At 46.0% G+C, this 19,709-nt stretch overlaps 1 protein-coding gene across 1 annotated transcript in view; it reads left to right on the top strand.

The window, feature by feature from the left end:
• The first annotated feature begins 242 nt into the window (after positions 1 to 242).
• LOC126993520 (myotilin-like) overlaps positions 243 to 19,709 on the top strand; it is a 57,004-nt gene continuing 37,537 nt past the window's right edge. The window contains exons 1-3 of the mRNA XM_050852659.1: positions 243 to 261; positions 1,299 to 1,438; positions 17,047 to 17,124. Coding sequence (XP_050708616.1) covers positions 243 to 261; positions 1,299 to 1,438; positions 17,047 to 17,124 — 237 coding nt within the window. The remainder of the gene's footprint in view (positions 262 to 1,298; positions 1,439 to 17,046; positions 17,125 to 19,709) is intronic.

The following is a 19,709-nucleotide window of genomic DNA, read 5'->3' as shown; positions in this document are numbered from 1 at the left end:
TAACTCACTATAGGACCCCTAAATCCCTCTCGCACCCAGACCTGCTTATGGGAGTGTCATTTAAGCAATAGAAACGACACGCTCTGACTGTGGGAGGCGAACATATTTACCATAGATAAATATGCAGACCAATAGATAAGAAGACGAATAGATATAGACAGATAAATAAACGAGTATAAAAGAATAAAAGTGATTAGGTAAGTAAAGGGAAGTGATAATGGCGACTTAATACAAATAGCGCCATGGAAACAAGACATCCTGGTGAGAGTCACGTTAATCTCTTTTGTAGTAGGATTCAACCCCTCATAATAATCCCCCAGACGAGGACAATCCCACCCCTTGCTGTGATGTTTGTATCCCATCCTCCTCTCCCTTCCCTCATGCCTCGTCTCACCCCGTCCCCCCCCCCGTCCCCCATACTCCAGCACACGTCCCCGGGCTATGTTTTATTCGACTTGTCACCGGTCATGAAATAATTGAACTTGCATTCGGTAACTCTGCATGAATGATTGAATTACGCGTCCTCTTGTGGCCAAATTCATGCTTCATTTGTTAGTCTTTTGTGATTTGATTTTTTTTTTCCTCCACAATTCTAGTATCCGCCTTTTTTTTATAACAAATAAGACGTTTTTTTTTTGCCAGCCTCCATGTATTCATCTATTGTGGATATCGCTGCCTAAGTTTGCTATTTTTTGCAGCAAAGGGAGTATCTATAGAGCAGAAATAAAAAAAAGGAAAAAAAGCCCGACATGCACTTATTTAAAGGGGAAGAGAATAGATGGGTAAGAGGAGAGGTCAATTTCGGATGTATGACTCTTTCTCTTGATGGCTAGAAGCTTTTTTTTATTCACGTCCACTGTTTGTACACTTCCAGTATTGAATATATCCGTTGTTTATACACAGCCACTGATGAAGATGACACTCAGAGGCCATTGATCGCGTCACGCTCACTGAACCTTTACGGGAAGGAGTTACTGTGGCGGTGGTTGTAATGAGAGTGACGGGCTGACAGTTATTGCCGCCGTGAAATGCCCCTCGCCCCTGGCCGTGCTGCCGCCCACAAAGGCTCAGATTGTGCTCAAACTAATTTCGTTAACAGCCCGCAGCCCACGACCCGGGAAAGTGACGAGATAGACAGTTTTTTATTGCTATTTTGCCGCGAATAAGAAAAAGTTTTAATCACGCTGACGTTTCTTTATTGTTGGTGTTCACCCCCTTCCCCCCATATACGCACACTAACACTAACATAAACACTAACACTAATACACAAGCACTAACCTTACACCGTCTACCTGCAGGAGCGACACCCGTGCGGCCTGAGGAATGGTGGGAGGGTCGGCCGCGCCCCTACTTCGCTCATTCACCCGCCAACCTCACCGTCATCTCCGGCCAGACCGCCTTCCTGCCCTGCCGCGTCCACATGCTTGGGGACCGATCCGTGAGTATTAGACATCTTTTCAATTACACTTACTACTCTTCATTTACTACTTGTTCTACTATTTGGATGCGTTGTCATTTAAAATAGTGGTCTCTTTTAAGGTTAGTTTACTGGTTTTGAGAAGCATTGTTGTTTGTCCATTAGTAAACGAGAGTCAGCTGGGCGACCTCATATTCTTCCTGATGTGTCGTTTCGCAAGAGCTGTGTGTGGTACCTTGCCTTTCCTACTCATCTTTATAACAGAGCAGGTAAGAGTGCTTTCTCGTTTTAACTGACTTCATGCTGGTAAAAGCTGCGGCAGACTCACTTTCTTTTGTTTTCTCCTTTCTGCAAGTTAGTAGATACTTTGAAGAGAAGAGTTTCAAGGCTCCCCAGAGTTAAAGCCGCTCTTGCGCTACGAAGTTTCTATTTTAAGTCTTTCTGGAAAACCACCGGGAAACTTTTTTCATGTATGTTTTATTTGTTTGTTGACTCACTGAGAACTTAATATTATGATGGAGTAAAACCTTGTTGCGTCGCTCCCCTTCGTATCAGTATTTAACCCGATCCCATCCTACTTGTGTGATTTTTTATGACATCGTAACCCCACAGAAGCAATTACCAAGGGCCATTGCAGCTTTATGTTGTCTTAACGAACTCTGGTCTTTCATCTCTGCCCTGCTGACACGGGTGGACTATATTATTATCAGTGACGCTCCTTTATTTCATAGCTTTTGTTATCTCATTGTGTTAACTTACCTGAATGTACGGTCAAAGTCACGGTTGATACAAGGTCTGTATGTGTTTCGCTCTTCGGGTGATGGATGCGGGTGATGGATGGCGTGTGGGTGATCGATGACGGGTGATAGAGGTCGGTCGAAAATAGTCGTTCGCCGCCGGAAATTGGTCGTGTTGGAGGATGGATATATGGTACAGATTCTTATTAAATATATTTCGCTATTTGAAGCCTGAGGGGGCATAGAGCCTACAAATCGCACCATTGTCCAGTGAACCCCGTCTATACTGGATGGATGGCTTCTGCGCCGAGAAAAAAATAATTAAAGAACTTAAAATGCTTCCTGACGTGGTAAAATGTAATGGCCAAAACAGAGGACTGACAGTAATTCATTTATATTTGTCGCTGCAGCGCCACGCAAAGTCGTTCCCAGGAGGCCTTGGCCCTGTTGATGGTTTGAGTTGCCGCCGCCCACCACCGCCGGGCGTTCATTTTACGTCTGTCCTCTTTGACGTCATAACTTGTATAAATAATTCCTCTTTCTGAATGATAGTTATTTATATCTTTTTGATGTATTAATATATTATCGAGTTGTGTATTTCCATTATACCGGTTGCGTGGCGCGGGTGGCAACATGTGGGCTTTCCAAAGTTTCATGAGACACGAATCTGGCGACAAAAGAGGACGATCTGCTGAGAGGGCTTCGCGCCGACGATCCGCGCCCTGCCTATGACCGAGGCTCGTGGCTCTGTGCGTTAGTGCGATGACCACGAACTGCTCCAAAGAATATTAATGCAACAGCCGTAAAGTTAACAAAAAATGTAAATGCAAACTTGTTAAACTTGTATACAGGTAAATGCATACTAAATGTAATCCATTTAATGAAAATTTCTATATGAATTTTGAAGCTCAATTTTAAGGTTAAAATAATTGATGAATTCAACTGAATATTTTTTTCGAGCAGTTAAATACATAATGCTCACACATTTTACCGGACGTTTTTGTAGTAATACGAAACACATTACTGTGCTTATGCCGGCTCACACACACACACACACACACACACACACACACGCACGCACGCACGCACGCACACTCACATACACACACACACACACACACACACACACACACACACACACACACACACACACACACACGTGCTCATGCTTCCGGAGCTGCTGAGTGCGTGGTTGGTGCGTTCGGTTACAGCCAAGAGGTCGCGTTTTTCAAAGGTAATGGTAGTCATAATGGCGTAGAGGTGCGGGGGTCATTGCGGGCTATCAGGTATGACGAGACCCTCTTAATTTCCTCCAGTGCCTCCTTGTCGCTGCTCATAACCTCACGTCCCTGTGCCTGGCCTCTCAGCGGCGGGCTGGTGGAGTGTTGCAGGTCATCAACGGCGCACCCCCTCCCTCTGTCGGCGGGTGTCGTGGGTCTACAGTATCACGCGCCCGTTGTGGTGGTATTGCAGTGCTGGCCGTCACCATCACCCCGCACAGGCTAATGGCGGCGCTAAAACTCTCATTATGACGAATCGACTGTGTGTTACGCCACCCGAGCTCTGCCGAGACGATGGATTTACGCCGTGAAGGCATGGAGCAGGACGGTGGTGCTCCTGGAGATAAAGTTATGAAATATCGAGGGGGAAACAACGAGCAGCCTTGTCGCGGGATTGCCAGACACATGTCGACAGCATTTCAGTGTGACCTTGCTGGAAGTCGCTCCCAAGAAAAACGTCTTGCATAAGAAAAACGCAATACTCAGACCAGTGACAGCCATTGGTTTTCGTTCCCGCCCAAAGGCGGGATGCGATCAGGAAGAATTGTCGGTCGTGACAGCATAAAATACTTTAGAGCAAGGCTCAGCTCTGCAGCCCTGTGTTTAGGGGCATGTCTGCCTGATTGTCAGCACGGAGTGTTGAAACTGCATTGCTGTGCTTCAAGGACATTTCAGGGCGGAGAAATTGCTGGATAACTTGTTCTCATAGCTAACACTTGTCACGTGTATGGCGTCTTACATCTTGTACGAGTATTCTCCATCTACCCTTGTGTATCCTAGTGTTATAATGACGGAACTGACGAGTCCCGATTATTGGAGCTGTACCACTCTTTCTCAAGGACACAAAAACAGTACTTACGAGTAGACGATGTGTTAGGTCATTGTTGATGAATGGGCCACCCGACGTCCCACGTGTGTGTGTGTGTGTGTGTGTGTGTGTGTGTGTGTGTGTGTGTGTGTGCGTGTGTGTGTGCGCGCGCGCTCCTATTGTTGGCTGCCGCGGAGATCAGAGGCGCCTTGCTGCTGCTTCGCTAGAGTCACCGCGGAGCTTGACTGCTGCTTTGACCTCCAGTGGGTCTACCAAGTTTAAGTGGCTGAATGTATGTCTTTAGCTTTACTGAGGAAGACACGGCGCAGCTAGCTGTCGAGAGCGGCAAAGGACTTATTATTATCTAGTCCCTACGAGAAACACAAACCTTTACAGAACGACTGAATACATTCTTCATTGAACCAAGTTGAAAAATGCCTTTACTTCACCTAGTAGTAACATTAATAAGATACTTGAAAAATGACAAGCTCAAGTTGACGAACAGTCACCATTATTGCTTATTAACTGCGATACCTTGAAGTTTTGGATCAAAGAGCATAATGGAAAATACTTTACTAATAACAGGAATTTCGGATGAGAATGAGTGCTTGAAGGAGCAACATCAGAGGAAGACAAGACGAGTAAGATCTCATTGAAGGCAGGAGTTCATGAGGAGGTGCCGCCACACTAAAGTCTAAGTGCAGGCAGCGACAGTAGTAAACGACGAGCCATTTTAGTGACGCCGCCCTGCATTGAAACAAGAGGCAAAGCTACGAAGACGAATCAGCTGAGTGTCAAGTTAAGAGCATAAGACAGTCAGTAAGAAGGGTCTTCATCTCAGTATCCGGAAGGAGTGGTAGAGTTACAGGACTCGTGGATGGCTTAAAGAGGATCGCTCTGATAAACCTGCCTCGAACGCTTCAACGCCCGGGAAAGGAAACTGAGCCTTGAGAGTGAAGTTATCGACTCGTGAAATCTCAATATCCACTCAAAGAAAACCCCCTTAAAGAAAAGATCACAGGCATTATTTTTCACGGAACATCAGTGGATTGCGAACTAAATTTTTGAAAATGATGTGTAAGTCTCCTCCCGAAACTGACCTATCTTTCGGCCACCCCTTTGGATACTTTTTAGGAGCAGTGAGTAGCGGGCTTTTTTTTTTATTAATGTTTGCTTTTTTTGTGCCCTTGAACTGTCTCCTTTGCTGTAAAAAAAAAAAAAAAAAAGATTATATTACAATTATGGCCTAATAACCTTAAATGAGATCAAGACTGTTACCCATTTCACTGTCTTCATTAGTGTCATGTAACAGTGCTATAAGGGGCTCAGCCTGCAGCGGTGTAACCTAAACTCCATTGACTTGGATATGAATGAGTGCAATTGGCCAAATCAGGACAGAGTTTTGTTGTTATTGTTTACTCCCATCAGATTGTTGGAATTATACTCTCATGTCGTTTTTTTTTTTTTTTCACAACCAATAACTCCACCAAACGACGGGAAATATTTTATTCAGTTTTTCCTGTCTTTCCCGTGATGGTTTTTTACTCTCACCCCATATTTCTTGTTTTCAGTAGAGTCTAAAGAAAACGTTTTCGAGAAACCTGTTCTTTTGTGTGCATCAAAGAGCCTCGCAAAATGATGGCAAGATGTTTTTCTGCGGTATGAACATGTCTGCCCGGCCAGTATTGTCTGTCGACCTCCTTCAGTGTTCCAGTGTTGTTTTCTCTTTCTTCACATATCTCTTGTTTAATCCAGAGTCTTTAGAAACGTATTTCGAAAAGCTTATTCTTGTTTGAGCAGCCAGTAACATCCCAGACGAACGCCCATCCATCTTTATCAGCGGCTTCTTCTTCTATCCATCACCGTCTTTGTCAGAGGCCGCAGGAAGCTTTGCTCAGACGGCGTTTGTTTGTTATGACGACAAGCGAAAGGAGCCTATTGTGTGTTTCTAACTTTTGTGTTTTACTTCCTCTTTTCTGCTGTTGTATATAATCCAAGTATTTGGGCATTTCTAGTTTTATTTTTTTGGATCATTTCCTTGGTTTAAAAATTTTCTTATTGTTTATAATGGACTGCAAAAAAAAAGGAACAAAAATAATAATTTGTTTTCGTGTTTTGTAGACCATGACCTATCAATATGTACTGTGTGCTCATATATTTATATGCATATTATATTTTAATAGATGATTAAGTATCAGAACCTCACTCTGATATATATATATATATATATATATATATATATATATATATATATATATATATATATATATATATATATATATATATATATATATATACACACACACACAAGGGAGTGAGGTGCTTAGCGGCCTTTGCCTCCATCAGCCAGCGTTGCCGTGCTCTCTCGGGAGTCAGGGTGCAACCATTAGGACAAGATATCGAGAACCGTTCTTCGACAAGCAATATTTACCTCAATGGTTTGCATGTCACTGCAAACTCTCCGCCGTGGCACTCCTCGTGACACAACGCAAATGAGAAGGAGAGAACTTTGGGTAAGTGTTGCCGGAGTGGCAGAACTTGTTACCGGAGGTTTGGCAAGCCAACGACTTTCGAGTGGCACATATTAGGCAGGCTCAGCCTCTCCTCAGGCTCCCGTTGCACTCAGAAGGCAAGACCTGTGAAACTAACGGGTCCCAAGGTCACGCTGTCGTGAAGAGATAACAAAACGTAGGAGGCGTCTCCATGGCAGCCTTCGACGCGTCACCTTGATGAGGAGGGGCGGCTGCGAGTCACCAAAGAAGGGTTATAAGTTGGAGGGATGTAGAAGGTAATTATAACGTTGTAGCTGAAATTATTGGCATAAGAACAGTGTCGGCGACAATGTTAGTAAAGAAATTTGAAACTTTGTTGATGAAGTGGTTGATAAAGATTTTGTTGGCGTTGTTCGTATTGTTATACGTACCAGTAACTATGGAAACTACACAGACTGTAGCCGCTGTAGTAGCAATACGATGTTGCAGCAGTAAAGGCACAACTTTGGTATTAGTCTGTTGGAAAATTTTGTTGTTTGTGGATGACTCTTATCACCTGCAGCAGGTCGTTACCGCGTCACCACTGTTTGATGCGTTGGGCCGCCGCTCAGCTTTCAACGGTGGACGGTACAACGTTGAGTTTCCCGTTAAATCGCACAAGTAACAGTGTGACGACAATAATGCATCTGTCTAATGTCATGAGGCCCAGTTTACGCTGTACAGCAGTGTTTAGGAGACTATTTTCAACTTAATAATTTCAAATAATTTTATTCGCCGTATCGACTCCTCATTTTAAAGATAAATTCCCTTCTCCAGTTTTGGTTTCCTATCAACTTCATAATTAGCATCGGCCGGCGACATCCATGATCAGTGTCACTTTACTCATTCTTCCCGAGAGGCTCTTTGTCTCCTTCACAGTGGGTTCAGTCTTACTTTTCTTATTAGTTTTCTTCCGTCTGCAGCGCCAGTAGGGTCACCTTAAAACAAAAAAACGTCTCGCGCTCTGTCAGTCCTCCCTGTGTCATGTTGCGCCCCTAGCACGACGCTTTCCCTGTCCCATTCATGTTCTGCGTCTGTGTCGGATGGTCACAGCATGACCCTCTTCCTGGTCTGTGTCTGCACCTGCTTTTATGCCCCGGTCAGGACACCCTCTGGCTTATTCATGCCCTGTGCATAGCAACGCGCCGGTTCTGGCTTGGTAGGAAGCGGTGGGTCTTCCTTTCCACCATGCAGAGCTCAGCGCTTTGCTTCAACATAGGGTGATTCATCTCCGTGTTCTCTTCTTGACACGACCCCCTCTGCCTGTCTGCCGTGTCATTTTGCAGTTTTAAGTCTTCATTGGCTAACGCTCACCATATGTCAGAGAGCGAGTTGTGTTAGTTACAGACTGTTCTTGTTTAATGTTTTTTTTACAAGTAGGAAACAGTGTCCCTAAATGTACGAAACTCGTAAAACTTTGAACGTAATTGTATTCATTTGAAAGTGTAGTCGGGGTTTCCTCTTTGGACTCGTCTGCAGCTTTTCCACACAGCATTTCTGACTTGTGCTTGATCGTGGCGTTAAAGTGAGTTGTTGTTTTGTAGTGCCGCTTGAAAATCAGGCTTAAAAGGCTTGGCCTGTGTGCAGTAACTGTGTGGTATTTTATGTTTAACTGGTAATTTAGGGTTCTTTGAGCTGTTTTGTAAATATATGTAAATATTATGCATTAACATGTCATCACAGGTAGGTATAACTGGCCATAGAGGGGGGGGGGGAGAGAGAGAGAGAGAGAGAGAGAGAGAGAGAGAGAGAGAGAGAGAGAGAGAGAGAGAGAGAGAGAGAGAGAGAGAGAGAGCGTGCGTGCGTGCGTGCGTGCGTGCGTGCGTGCGTGCGTGCGTGTTAAAATAAATCCGCTAGCCTGAGTCTGTTTGTATTCTGTTATGCATCATATTTTTTATTCCTGCAGCGCCACCAGTTACAACAAGGATTCTGTGAGCCATTAATTAATTACCTCCACGGTCAGCAACAATAACAACAGTAATTACAAAGGCATCATTAAAATATAATCCACAGCAAACATGACGTTGGGAATATATTAAATTATCGCATTAACGTAGATTCTGTAATAGGGTCGTGACATTATACAGGTATGAGACAAGTGTAGACAGTGCTAACCAAGACTGTGGATGAGGCTGAGGACGAGGATAAAGAAGAAGAAACTTACGTCGGTAGTTTTAAATGCTACCGAATCTCACATCAATTATTTCTAAAGACCTAAAAAACGAAGGTAAAACACGTTATCAGAGTGTTGTTAGAGTTCATGGTAGAGTAGCTTTGTCACCCCCCCACCATGGTGAACAAACTACCCCTGGAGTGGCCCACAACTCCTATGAATATCAAATGTGTGTTCGTGGGCGACTAAATGTTTAATATTATAACACCAAGGAAAGCGACTCAGGGGAAGGAAATGAGATATAGATGGTGTTGTATTAGAGGGGCTGTTAAGGTTAGTCTGTTTGTAGTAAAGGGATGCACCTGATTATCACACCTTCCCTTCCGCCCAACTTTGAAGGGACAGGTTAACATTCAGAGCAAAGGGTAAGTCAGGGGCTCATTTCCTTTCCATGGCGTGGTGGTGTTGCTTGTGTTCCTTCCATGATGTGACAGTGTTATATGTGTTCTGTTTTCATGGTGTGGCGGTGTTGCTTGTGTTCCTTCCATGATGTGACAGTGTTATATGTGTTCTGTTTTCATGGTGTGGCGGTGCTGTGTGTGTTGTCGTCTTTTCTCCCCTCCCTTCAGGCACAGTGTGTTTATTTATGTCTCTTTTTGTTTGGATTTCTGGATGCTTAGGTGTGTGTGTGTGTGTGCGTGTGCGTGTGCGTGTGTGTGTGCGTGTGCGTGTGTGTGTGTGTGTGTGTGTGTGTGTGTGTGTGTGTGTGTGTGTGTGTGTGTGTGTTCAACGGAATAGAAAGTTCCATTATTTATTGCTAGTATTTTTTGTTTGTTTTCCAAGTAATTGAATTATACCTTTGACTTTTTTCCTCTGTGTCTGCTTGCCCGTCTCTCTGTCAATTTGTCTGTCTGTCTCTGTCAATTAACCAATGGACAAACTTAGCTGAACTATTATTACTATTGTTTTTTTTAATATAATAACTGGTTTTTATTTTAACAGCCTTGGGTTGATACTTATAGCAGTTCTGTTCTTTGGTCGGCAATTTGACCCCAGGCATCTCGGCGACACAACAAAGGCACGGGTGATGCTGACGGACGGCGGGTGGTGGAGGGGGAGGGGTTAGGGGGGCAGCAACTGTTGCCTCATGCTAATCTCCATAAAGTTCAAAGCTGAGGCATGAGCTGAGAGGGCTTTGTGGCGGCTCAGAGGAAGAACTGACTGTGGGTGTTTGTCTGCGTATGTGTGTGTGTGTGTGTGTGTGTGTGTGTGTGTGTGTGTGTGTGTGTTGTGTGTGTGTGTGTGTGTTGTGTGTGTGTGTGTGTGTGTGTTTTACGTGCTGCCTATAGTGCCTGTACAGTTTCTTGAGCGGCTACCCCAGCCCGTTAGTGGGGCAGGCGAATTTTATTTATAGTGGCTGCCGTGGTGTATAACTCCTGCATCGCCCATGCTGGACCCCCCCCACCCTCTGGTGGAGAGGGGAAGGGTTGGTAATGGGACTGGTGGATAGGGGAAGGATTGGTAATGGGACTGGTGGAGAGGGGAAGGGTTGGTAATGGGACTGGTGGAAAGGGGAAGGATTGGTAATGGGACTGGTGGATAGGAGAAAGGTTGGTAATGGGACTGGTGGATAGGGGAAGGATTGGTAATGGGACTGGTGGAGAGTGAAAGGGTTGGTAATGGGACTGGTGGATAGGGGAAGGATTGGTAATAGGACTGGTGGAGAGGGGAAGGGTTGGTAATGGGACTGGTGGATAGGGGAAGGATTGGTAATGGGACTGGTGGATAGGAGAAGGGTTGGTAATGGGACTGGTGGATAAGGGAAGGATTGGTAATGGGACTGGTGGAGAGTGAAAGGGTTGGTAATGGGACTGGTGGATAGGGGAAGGATTGATAATGGGACTGGTGGAGAAGGGAAGGGTTGGTAATGGGTATGGTGGATAGGGGAAGGGTTGGTAATGGGACTGGTGGAGAGGGGAAGGATTTGTAATGGACTGGTGGATAGGGAAAGGTTTGGTAATGGGACTGGTGGATAGGGGAAGGATTGGTAATGGGACGGGTGGATAGGGGACGGGTTGGTAATGGGTCTGGTGAAGAGGGGAAGGGTTGGTAATTGGACTGGTGGATAGGGGACGGGTTGGTAATGGGACTGGTGGATAGGGTAAGGGTTGGTAATGGGACTGGTGGATAGTTGAATGATTGGTTATGGTACCGATGGATAAAGGAAGGGTTGGTAATGGGACTGGTGGATAGGGGAAGGTTTGGTAATAGGACTGGAGGAGAGGGGAAGGATTGGTAATGGGACTGGTGGATTGGGGAAGGGTTGGTAATGGGAATGGTGGATAGGGAAAGGATTAGTAATGGAACTGGTGGATTGGGGAAGGATTGGTAATGGGACTGGTGGATAGGGGAAGGATTGGTAATGGGACTGGTGGATAGCGGAAGGATTCGTAATAGGACTGGTGGAATGGGGAAGGGCTGGTAATGGGACTGGTGGATCGGGAAAGGATTGGTAATAGGTCTGGTGGAGAGGGGAAGGGTTGGTAATGGGACTGGTGGATAGGGGAAGGGTTGGTAATGGGACTGGTGGATAGGAGAAGGGTTGGTAATGGGACTGGTGAATAGGGGAAGGATTGGTAATTGGACTGGTGGAGAGGGGAAGGATTGGTAATGGGACTGGTGGATAGGGGAAGGGTTGGTAATGGGTCTGGTGGAGAGGGAAAGGGTTGCTAATGGGACTGGTGGATAGAAGAAGGGTTGGTAATGGGACTCGTGGATAGGGGAAGGATTGGTAATGGGACTTGTGGAGAGGGGAAGGGTTGGTAATGGAAATGGTGGATAGGGGAAGGGTTGGTAATGGGAGTGGTGGATAGGGGATGGGTTGGCAGTGGGACTGGTGGATAGGGGAAGGGTTGGTAATGGGACTGGTGGATAGGGGAAGGATTGGTAATGGGACTGGTGGATAGGGGAATGAGTGATAATGGGACTGGTGGATAGGGGAAGGGTTGGTAATGGGACTGATGGAGAGGGGAAGGGTTGGTAATGGGACTAGTGGATAGGGGCAGGATAGGTAATGGGACTGGTGGATAGGGGAAGGGATGGTAATGGGACTGGTTGAGAGGGGAAAGGTTGGCAATGGGACTGGTTTATAGGGGAAGGATTGTTAATGGGACTGATGGATAGGGGAAGGATTGGTAATGGGACTGGTGGACAGGGGAAGTGTTGGAAATGTGACTGGTGGAGAGGGGAAGGGTTGGTAATGGGACTGGTGGAGAGGGGAAGGGTTGGTAATGGGACTGGTGGATAGGGGAAGGATTGGTAATGGGAGTGGTGGATAGGAGAAGGGATGGTAATAGGACTGGTGGATTGCGGAAGGATTCGTAATGAGACTGGTGGGTAGGGGAAGGGTTGGTAATGTTACTGGTCGAGAGGGGAAGGGTTGGTAATGGGACTGGTGGATAGGGGAAGGATTGGTGATGGGAATGATGGATAGGGGAAAGGATGATAATGGGACTGTTGGAGAGAGGAAGGATTGGTAATGGGACTGGTGGATAGGGGAAGAGTTGGTAATGAAACTGGTGGATAGGGGAGGGATTGGTAATGGGACTGGTGGATAGGGGAAGGACTGGTAATGGGACTGGTGGATAGGGGAGGGATTGGTAATGGGACTGGTGGAGAGTGGACAGATTGGTAATGGGACTGGTGGATAGGGGAAGGATTGGTAATGGGACTGGTGGATAGGGTAAGGGTTGGTAATGGGACTGGTTGAGAGGGGACGGATTGGTAATGGGACTGGTGGATAGGGGAAGGGTTGGTAATGGGACTGATGGAGAGGGGAAGGGTTGGTAATGGGATTGGCGGATAGAGGAAGGGTTGGTAATGGGATTGGTGGAGAGGGGAAGGGTTGGTAATGGGACTGGTGGATAGGGGAAGGATTGGTAATGGGACTGGTGGATAGGAGAAGGGTTGATAATGGGACTGGTGGATAGGGGAAGGGTTGATAATGGGACTGGTGGATAGGGGAAGGGTTGATAATGGGACTGGTGGATAGGAGAAGGGTTGATAATGGGACTGGTGGATAGGGGAAGGGTTGATAATGGGACTGGTCGATAGGGGAAGGGTTGATAATGGGACTGGTCGATAGGGGAAGGGTTGGTAATGGGACTGGTGGATAGGAGAAGGGTTGATAATGGGACTGGTGGATAATGAAAGGGTTGGTAATGGGACTGGTGGATAGGGGAAGAATTGGTAATGGGACTGGTGGATAGGAGAAGGGTTGATAATGGGACTGGTGGATAGGGGAAGGGTTGATAATGGGACTGGTCGATAGGGGAAGGGTTGATAATGGGACTGGTCGATAGGGGAAGGGTTGGTAATGGGACTGGTGGAGAGGGGAAGGGTTGGTAATGGGACTGGTCGATAGGGGAAGGGTTGCTAATGGGACTGGTGGATAGGGGAAGGATTGGTAATGGGACTGGTGGATAGGAGAAGGGTTGGTAATGTTAGAGTTTACTGGAGATCTGTGCAGCATGTGGGTAATCTTCCGCTACTAGGCGATGGTTTGAAAAATCAGCGTGTTTCTGTGAGACTCGAACCTAGGTCACCTAAGGTCACCACGCAACACGCTGACCACTCGGCCTCCGCCTTTCAATGTGTGTATGTGTGTGTGTGTGTGTGTGTGTGTGTGTGTGTGTGTGTGTGTGTGTGTGTGTGTGTGTGTGTGTGTGCGTGTCCAGCCTCCTAACGCAGTGCTTACATGTTGTTCTGCAAGGTGCGGGTCCTTGTCTGTTCTCTAAAAACTTCTACTCTCGGCGTCGGGCAATACGGATAAGGTGCGGTTCCCGTATTCTGAAGGGAACACGCGGAGGCAGTTCTGGATGTATGAACCTCCTTGTGTTGTGTTGTGTCTGAATGCCAGTTGCTTGGAATATGTATTTTGTGTTACATATGAGCGTCGTCTCCACCGTCTAGCTTTATTCTCAGTTAGCAACACCAAGACGGACTCAGCACTTGGGCGAAACAGCGCTGCAATATACTGCAAGAAACAAAATGAGGCCAAATTCTCCTCTCCTCCATGACTCTCGTTAACTGCTGCCTTAAGTGCTACAGGTCTTGAATCGCACGCCCCAGATCACGCAATGCTCTCACACGTTTTCCACGTATGCACTCCTGCGTCGGTGTGGAAGGAAGCATATGAGACGGTGAGCTGATGAAGCCTGTGGATGTTTGTCTCTGTTGTCTTTCTCCGTTCTGCATGGGTTTTTCTGCTGCTACTACTTTTTGGCTACTACTACAACTACTACTACTACTACTACTACTACTACTTTCTAGAAGAAGGTGAAAATTGATGTCAGTAGGAAGGTGCGTAAGCTTTTGGTCTTGAAAGTTGCAGGAGAATAAATTACTGGATGATAAACCTTAATGGAAAAAGTTTGGTGGGCAGGCCATGTGACCAGAAGGTTGGCCGGTTTTTAAGAAGTCCATAAAGTTATTTTATAAGCTGTGGGGCCACTCTTACCACTCACGCTTGGAGAGTAGGAGGTGCGGGGAGTGCCTCGAGGGAGAAGAGGAGGGAACGGTGCCAATCTTTCTACTCTGGCTTGGGTTGCAGCGGGGCGGTGAGTGCCTCTGGGGAAGGAAGGAAGGGTACGGAAGCGGGAAGTGGGAAAAAGTGGAAACCACCCCATGCTCCACCTGCTCTGGTCTGGTGTATCGCGGGAGGTTCATCCTTTGTAACGGCACTTCCCTGATCCTTTCTCTCATGTCGTGATCTCCATTTTATATCTTTTCCTTCGTTTTCGTACACTTTTTCGTCTTGCTTCTTCAGTCCATTCACTGTAAGTTACGTTGTTAATACTCCCGTAAGTGTGTTTCCCGGGGCACATTTTCTTATCTTTAAACGGAAACTTGGACCTCAGCGTCTGGTTGTTGCCGCGGCGCCTGACAGAGGTGCTCCAGAAAGACGCTCTAATCGCGACACTCCAAGAGGAAACTTTTTTCCGGAAATCGCGTCGTGTTGCCCAGTTTCTCCGAGAGCAACTATCGGGAAGGCGAACTTTTCCGTGTTTTATTTAGGTCTTGTAACTTTCGACATTGACTCAATCTATTATTCTTTTTCTTGCAAAACTTCAGGAACGCCGAAAAAAGAACCTGTTTGTAGATGTCACACAGAGAAAATACCCCGTTCTCATCAATTCTAATTCTCATTTTTTCCCGTTAATTGATTATTTTGCCAAAACTTTTCCAAATGACCTCACTCCAACCTTGACGGTACTTACTTATTTCTTATTTGAGTATAAAGCTGAGGTCTTTTTCTATCCTCTTGCCAAACAGCCTTCAGTGAGTCTCTGATTTAAGTGATTGAGTTCCTTGCATCGTTCCCGGGTTTCTTATTTTATGTGTAAGGGGATTGTTTTTTCCTTAAATCTCGATCACTTGATATTGTGTTAAATTATCATTAGGCAACGCTTGAACTGGTAGAGAAGGAGACAACTCGTTCACCTCATTGTTACTATTAATATCGAATACGGCTGAGGGCTTAGAAAGAGGGAAACATATATTCGTGGGACTGCAACCAGGGTACGCAGAATTATTTGCACCACTCTTCTAAAAACAGCCGCCTAATTAATAGAGCCGCGTGTACTTGTTCCCCATCAGCCGCTGCACAGTGATGAACGGCGAGGCCTTGTCCAAAATATTAGTCTTTGGAATAATATTTTTTTCTTTTCCTGCGCAAGCTGTGTTCGCGCTCGCCAGTGTAAGTACTGAGAGCACGAAGGCCTTATTGGTAATTACTGCAGGAAATTGTTATAACTATCGAGCCTGGCGTGCATGAGGGCTTGTTTGCAGCCCCTATCTCCCCCCCCCCCATCACCCCCCACCCCCCATGGCCTGGCCCTCCTCCTGCCCACCCCTTCCTCTGTCAACTACATCCCCCTGCTACCCTCGCCCCTCTCTCTTTTTCCTATTCTCACACACACGCACACACACACACACAACACACACACACACACACACACACACACATACACATACACTTTTTTTTTCTCAGTGTGTTTTAAATGTGTATATATGACGCAATTTCTACTTAAAATCAAGTGGAAAAATCTTAGTGCCGCGTAACGCATGGAGCAAAGCCTTGGACATATTATCGTCGGTTACTAAGTTAATTTTGCTGTCCACTGTTTCCTATTTATATTACTGCTAACACGTGAGAATCAGACGTTTAACTTTTTCCATTTAAAAAATCCGAAGTTAATTTGCAGTTTAGTTCTGGTTCTGTAGTAATAAAAACGGGTGCCAGACCTTCCTGATAACTTGTATTTTGATATATGTCATGGTACCTATCTACATTCATATTCTTTTTCATGCTCACCCCATCCCTAAGTACCCCTTCAAGTTTGAATTTTATGAGTAAAAGTAAGGAGAGAGACACGCTGCAGGGAAGCGGGGGTGAAGGGGGAAAGCCGCTGGTTTGTTGTGGCGATCACTGTCCGTTCTATTCCAGTACGTGAAGAGGGTCGACGCGCGGCCCTTCCCGTGTCGTGGCCGGCCTCGTCAGGCTCTGTGTTTACCCGCTGAGTAATAGCTAATGATCCCGTGTATAATGGAGATACACGTGCCTGTGAACAGTGCTTTTATGAGTGTGTGATGTATGGTGGCTTAACACACACACACACACACACACAACACACACACACACACACACAACACACACACACACACACACACACACACACACACACACAACACACACACACACACACACACACACACACACACACACACACACACACACACACACACACACACACTCACTCACTCACTCACTCTCACTCTCTCTCTCTCTCTCTCTCTCTCTCTCTCTCTCTCTCTCTCTCTCTCTCTCTATAAAAAGTCACTGTTATAAAGTCACTACACACTAACCTCTAATCAGAGTGTCAGAAAAAAACAAGCTAATCATTCAGTAGGGCAGCGATATTTGTCATTAATCGGGAGAAAAGTCTTGGGTGTTTGTCTCCTATTTACGTGTATATTTCCAGGCAGGGAGACACACATGGGGCCTTTGTGGGCTATAAATTACCTAACTGAATTATATATGATCCTCTCTCTCTCTCTCTCTCTCTCTCTCTCTCTCTCTCTCACCGTCCTCCTCCCCAGGTGATGTGGATGCGGGGGAGAGACCTTCACATCCTGACCGTGGGGAAGGTGACATACTCCGCCGACGAGAGGTTCCAGGTGAGTGTGTGTGTGTGTGTGTGTGTGTGTGTGTGTGTGTGTGTGTGTGTGTGTATGTGTCTGTGTGTGTGTGTGTGTGTGTGTGTGTGTACGCTGGGGTCTCTAGAGGGTTTCCACGGCATGGCGAAGTCTACTTAATCCTCTTTCCCTCCTGCTACTATTGTGTTCCCCCCCAACACACACACACACAAGCATTAGCAATAGTAGTAGAAGTATAAGTAGTAGTAGTAATAGTAGCAGTAGTAGTAGTAGCAGTAGTAGTAGTAGTAGTAGTAGTAGTAGTAGTAGTAAATACTTAACTATACTTGTGTTTATAGTTATACAAGGAGAGGTGTGGAATCTGAATCTAATACGTAAACCATTTATCTATTGCCTTTATTTTCTAAACCATGCAAGTAATCAGGGAAGGACTGTATAGGCTGCATCAAGTCGAGGAACAGCGTGGGCGTTTAGAGCTCACATTCCGGCCTGAGAGGTAGGCGCCAGGGACACTGTCTGAGCGGCGGCGACACTGGCCTCCCCGTCTCTTTAATGGCCGGGTTAAGTCAGGCGCCCCGAGCATTGTTGTGTGTAATGACTGCCAGCCTCTACCAACTCCCCCCTGCCCCCCTCTTGTGCCGCCGAGGTTGTGGTGAGAGCAGGGATAGATTTGGTGGTGATGATTATGTTATGCAAATCCTCTTTGGAGTACACGAAGACAAGCTGCTGCGGAGGATGGAATTACTATAAGCATGGTAGTATAAGCCCTCCTGACGTTAGAATCCCCCGCTGACAGCAAAATTTATCCTCGCAGTCATCTTCTAAATCACTACCCTTTTACTACTACTACTACGTACTACTACAACTACTGCTACTACTACTGTTTTATTGTTCTTCTTATTGCTGTTCTTATCATTACTATTCATCATTGTTATTACCTCTGTTTCTGTAGCCGCGCCTGCACACAGTTATAAATGAAAGGACGGCGAACTGGCAGGAAGACTGACAGGCAGCCACACATATTAGGGTCGGAAGTGGACGGCAGACATCTCAGACAGACGGGAAAGAAGATAGATTGAAAGATGGGTATGAATGAACTATGAGGAGGTAGGGCATGGAAAGAGGTAAAGAGATAGATTAAAGGGGATATATTGACAGTGAGTAGAAAGAATAAGACAGATATTGAGAGATAGTTACTTTGTTGTTGGTATATAATTTTTTTTTTATACTGTTGTAGTGATGCCTGCCACTAGCGAGTTTGTTTAATTACAGCTTTATTTTGTTTGTATTATTTGGACACGACAGGACGGTACACCCATTTTCCATAGATTGTTTGTCACCTTGTTATCTTGTTTTTGCTTGTTATTCTCTCATTTCGGTTATTCCGCTTCGCCACGAGTCAGTTCGCTCCTGGCTGACGGAAGAGAAGCACCTCAGTCTTCCTTTTTCATGTCAAGCTTCTATTAATTTTCGTGCCTACATTATTTCTTTCTGTGGATTCACCTCAATCTCACATCCTCTTTAGTTATGTGTTATTTTTTTCCCTTAACACTCAAGTCCTCGTCTTCATTTCTCTCCCCTGACTCCTCTCACTTGGGCAGACTATTTGCTGAAGACTTTTCCTCGTACCTCCTTCCCTCCACCTTTGCTCAAGTTTATTATTCCTCTGCTTCTTTAACGCCCCTTGATGAAGCCTCGACTTACCGTCTTAACTTCCCGTCTGCCGCTAATAGGAGCTCGTTGCGTCGAATTTTAGTTCCCCTTACTCTGAATTGCATGTATCCATCAAGACTGTGAGAGCTATTTGTTTTTTTTTCCCGAAACTTCACATTCCTTGAACTTGGTAAATTGCTTAACGTTTACGCTTTTCCCTTCCGTAGAAATTATATATATCCGCGATCATGGCCGCGATGTGTTTATTTATTTTCCCGGTATTCATTCATTTTCGCGTATTAGTCCTTCGCATAGTTTTGATTATCTTGTATGGAGTGACGCGCGCCATTCTTCCGTGTGAACGCAATTCCCGCGCCTCGCCGCCGTGCATCAAGATCTCTTTGTATTCACTGGTCCAGTCCTCGCCCCCGCCGCCTCCGTGCTGGGGGCGGCGGGGGCCTCGCTGGTCTCTTACGCATGCTTTACTTCGGGATCAAATTTGGTTTTACGACACTTGTTCCCCTGTGCACAGAAACCTTTCAACGGCGTTACAGTTATAGTTGGTTCTTCCTTCCGTTCATTTTTTTTTGTGCCGTTCATATTCCCTCAAAATACTAAAGTAGAGCAACGTTCCTTCCCAAGTCGTACCTTTGATTGCGGCAAGGATGGCCCGGTCGGAGTCTCGCCTCATACACGTAGAGGGTCGGATTGCTGCCAGGATTTATTTCTTATTACCGAACACATCCTCTGAGCGGCGCCCCAGATCCCTCATGCAGCTTAATGGTGTTTCGTTGGCGTGCTTCTTTCCGTTTTTACTTTTCTACGGCGGACCCTTTTCTGTGTGAAGGCCTTTACGAGACTCGCGCCGCTCCGCCCAGGAAGGGATCCGTCTCTGCGCGGCTCAGGAAACGAGGAGCAAATGTTTCATTCCTTGTCGAGTGGGAACGGGAAGG

This window comes from Eriocheir sinensis, unplaced genomic scaffold, assembly GCF_024679095.1.
Source record: "Eriocheir sinensis breed Jianghai 21 unplaced genomic scaffold, ASM2467909v1 Scaffold627, whole genome shotgun sequence".
In the NCBI taxonomy this organism is placed as follows: domain Eukaryota; kingdom Metazoa; phylum Arthropoda; class Malacostraca; order Decapoda; family Varunidae; genus Eriocheir; species Eriocheir sinensis.
Note: the sequence above shows the minus strand (reverse complement) of the source record. Positions and strands in the feature narration are given on the sequence as shown.